Raw genomic sequence first — 3,173 nt, forward strand, 5'->3', positions numbered from 1 at the left:
AGACTAACCCGCTGAACACGCGCGCACTGCAGGCATGACTTTGCCTACCTACTAGGCGCCCTGAGAGCCAGCAGTGGCTAAACTTGGCAGGTTTGCAGCGGCGAATGACGGACGCGTACTCTCTGGACGATCCCCAGTGTGGTCGCCCTCGAAAAGCGTGCTTTTGTAATTCTCATGATTTATTTTCCTCTCGTTGCAGCCAACGCGGGCCAGTACGCACACTACGTCTTCCGAACCTTGGACCAGGACCACAGCGGGCTGCTCAACTTCGAGGTGAGTGAGGGTTGCCGATGCGAGGGGGGCTGCGGGTGTGTGTCTCTTCATGTTCGCCGTGCCCCGCGCCGCGTGTGTCTGTATCGGGAAAATGCAAAGGCGCCCCGCCGCAATGGCAGAGGGCCCCAATATGTGCCATATGGGCTTTTAACATGTTTGCCTTGTCCACAGCCGATGTAAAATCCTGAAAATAAACAGTCCCCTCTCTCTTGCTACTCCGGCCGTGTTTTAAAGTCCCCCCCCCCTCCCCCGCTCTCTTTCTTTTTCTCTCTCTCTGTCACTCACTCTCTGACACACACACAGACACACACTCACTCACTCACTCACTCACTCTTTTTACCCGTGCTCATTCATTTGAGTCTGCCCTCTGCCTCTGTCGACAGAACTTCGTCCACGGGCTGTCCGTGCTCTCGCGCGGGTCCATCGACGAGAAGCTGCGCTGGACCTTCTCGCTGTACGACGTGAACGGCGACGGCCGCATCACGCGCGAGGAGCTCGCCGACGTGGTGGGCTCGGTGTACGAGATCATGGGCAAGACGGCGCACCCGGCCGCCGACCAGCACGCCATCGTCCAGGACAAAGTGGATCGCATCTTCCAGGCGAGTACTTTCTCCGGGGAAGCCCGAAGAGCATTCCAATAAACATTCAAGAGTACACCCATTTTTTGCCGATTTTTTAAACTTGATTTTTACATGATTCTTCTGGGTGTTTTTTTATGATTTTTTTTTTAATTTTTATTTTGGGGAAAGGGTGCACACTGATAGTTTTTTTTACTGCAGTACCCCTTGGAGGAGTCGTCCTGCCCCGCCCCGCCCGCGACTGTCATCTAAATCCGGATCAGGCCCAGGTCTCCACGTTCTAACTGCGACCTCCATATCCTGTTGCAGAAGCTGGATCTGAACGGCGACGGCGTCGTGACCCTGGACGAGTTCCTGGACGCGTGCCTCCACGACGAGGAGATCAAGCGGTCCATGGCGGTGTTCGACTCGTGCTTCTGACCTTTGCCCTGGGTCGCCGGCGACCCGGAACTGTCGCCGGACGGCCTGCTTCTCGACGGCGGCGCGCCGGAAGCTCCAGAAGCACCGGACGCACCGGACGCACCGGAACCGGAAGCACCCGGGGCCCTCGACACGTCCTGCTCGAGCGGACTAAGCGATGCCCCGTCGTAAAAGGAGGAGGAGAAAAAGGGGACATGGACATCGCCTAGGCAGCGCGAGCCGAGAGAGCGCTGCACTGTGCAACACAGCCCTTGACGTGTGTGGATAGTGTGACCGCCTTATTCTAGAGCCCCCTTCCTAACAAAAAACATTGTGTCTTTCATTCTATTTTTTGACCAAAGCTGTAGAAGTTTATATTTTGCAGATAGATAGATAGATAAGATAACTATAATTGTGTGATGTGGGAGAGAACAACTTTAAATCGTGTAATTAGTTGTAAATTTAAGAACGCTAGAATCACGTGAGAATAAATAAAAATGTTATGGATATGAGTTTATATCCACAAGCCAAAGCCTGAACTCGGAGTTACGATTTCTCGGTTACCCGCTCCCCGCTGAAGACAAACCACGCTGTCGCTGACAGAACAAGGAAGCGCGAAGACAAACACTCTACCAGACTGAACCCACTATAAATTATTATTTCCCGCTTTGCTGGACATGGGTTATGTGATCATCATCCATGGAGTACGTCCGTCATTCCCCGTTACGAACCTGCAGCCAAGTTCAGCGTCTGCAAGGTCTCATGGCGCCTGATAGGTAGGCAGCATCTTACCTGCAGTGCAAGCATGTACTGCGGGGTGGCCTACCTCAAATCACTCAGGCCGACTTTAATGTGCCAAATTGATCCGAGAAAAACGGGCGAACTTCCTGGGCGATCCCTTTACGGCCAGATGAGCAAAGGGTTGGACAAGTCAATTCGAGTGCTCCAGTCTTTCGGTTGGCACTTAATTGTTGAACTTAAAATAAGGTACAAGACATTAATAGAGGTGGGAATTCCCTTGATCGCGTGCCAGCCCGAAAGACACGCCCGCAGAGGGCCCGAGAACCACCCAGCGGCATATCCAGAAGCAGAAGGCAAGGAACCGTTGGTCAGTGGTCCAACGCGTTGTCGACCGGGCGAGATCTGCCGCTCCAACGTGATTATGGCAGTTGGCAGTTTTGGGATCATTTCAGGCAGGAAAGTTGGCCGGTGATGTTGTGGCATTATCGCGGTTATTACCAATGTCGGTCGCCCGGAAGTTGACCCGACCCCGAGGTTGACCGGTGGTTGTTGTAGCAATACCACGGTATTTACTAATGTTGGTTGTCCGGAAGTTGCCCGAAGCTTGACCGGTCGTTGGCCGGTTTAATGTTTGTCTGGGTCTGGGATCTGGTGGTGACCGCTAGTAGCTTTAGGCCAGGGTGGAGAAATATATCTCTATGCCGTGCTGCAGGTGCGTTGTGGTTTGTGGATGATGGCATGGTGGTGCCTAGAGAGGTAGAAAAATCTGTTCTGGTACAGAGGCATGGGCACCACGTGACCTACCCGACCAGCTGGGTCTAGACTAGACCTACCAAAACACGCGCCTTGTCGCGACTCCGTCGTTACAGACACTTTTGTGAGGCGTGATCAGCGTGGTCGCTGTGTGCGCAGGTCGGGCACGCCCAGGAAGCTGAAGAACGCGCATCGAGGGGGAGGTCACTCAAACAAAATGTGTACAATGATTTTTTGATTTTTGATTATTTTTGATTTTTTTGATTTTTGATTTTGATTTTTCTTTTGATTTTTCAGCTATGAAAAAGACAATAACAGTTAAATTTACAAAAACTTCGCGTTTTTTCTTGTTTTGTGCCCATTTTTCTCAGTTTTGGGGTCGTTTGTTCTCGATTTTTCGGATTTTTATGCAACTTTCCACTTGATTTT

General features: G+C 51.8%; 1 protein-coding gene across 1 annotated transcript; it reads left to right on the top strand.

Moving 5' to 3' along the window:
• The first annotated feature begins 131 nt into the window (after positions 1 to 131).
• LOC113208147 (Kv channel-interacting protein 4-like) lies at positions 132 to 1,789 on the top strand. The gene is made up of 3 exons (XM_052276831.1): positions 132 to 273; positions 657 to 872; positions 1,161 to 1,789. The coding sequence occupies exons 1-3, from the start codon at positions 175 to 177 to the stop codon at positions 1,269 to 1,271; spliced, it is 426 nt and encodes a 141-aa protein (XP_052132791.1). The 5' UTR covers positions 132 to 174; the 3' UTR covers positions 1,272 to 1,789.
• The last annotated feature ends 1,384 nt before the right edge of the window (positions 1,790 to 3,173 follow it).

The sequence above is a fragment of the Frankliniella occidentalis genome, unplaced genomic scaffold (genome assembly GCF_000697945.3).
Source record: "Frankliniella occidentalis isolate FOCC.00 unplaced genomic scaffold, Focc_3.1 Scaffold4639, whole genome shotgun sequence".
Taxonomy (NCBI): domain Eukaryota; kingdom Metazoa; phylum Arthropoda; class Insecta; order Thysanoptera; family Thripidae; genus Frankliniella; species Frankliniella occidentalis.

Bases quoted from the DNA above. Each gene is read 5' to 3' on its own strand.
- LOC113208147 (XM_052276831.1), top strand. From the start codon at position 175: ATGATTTATTTTCCTCTCGTTGCAGCCAACGCGGGCCAGTACGCACAC. The intron at 274-656 runs GTGAGTGAGGGT...CTCTGTCGACAG, and splicing joins GCGGGCTGCTCAACTTCGAG to AACTTCGTCCACGGGCTGTC. The intron at 873-1,160 runs GCGAGTACTTTC...ATCCTGTTGCAG, and splicing joins AAGTGGATCGCATCTTCCAG to AAGCTGGATCTGAACGGCGA.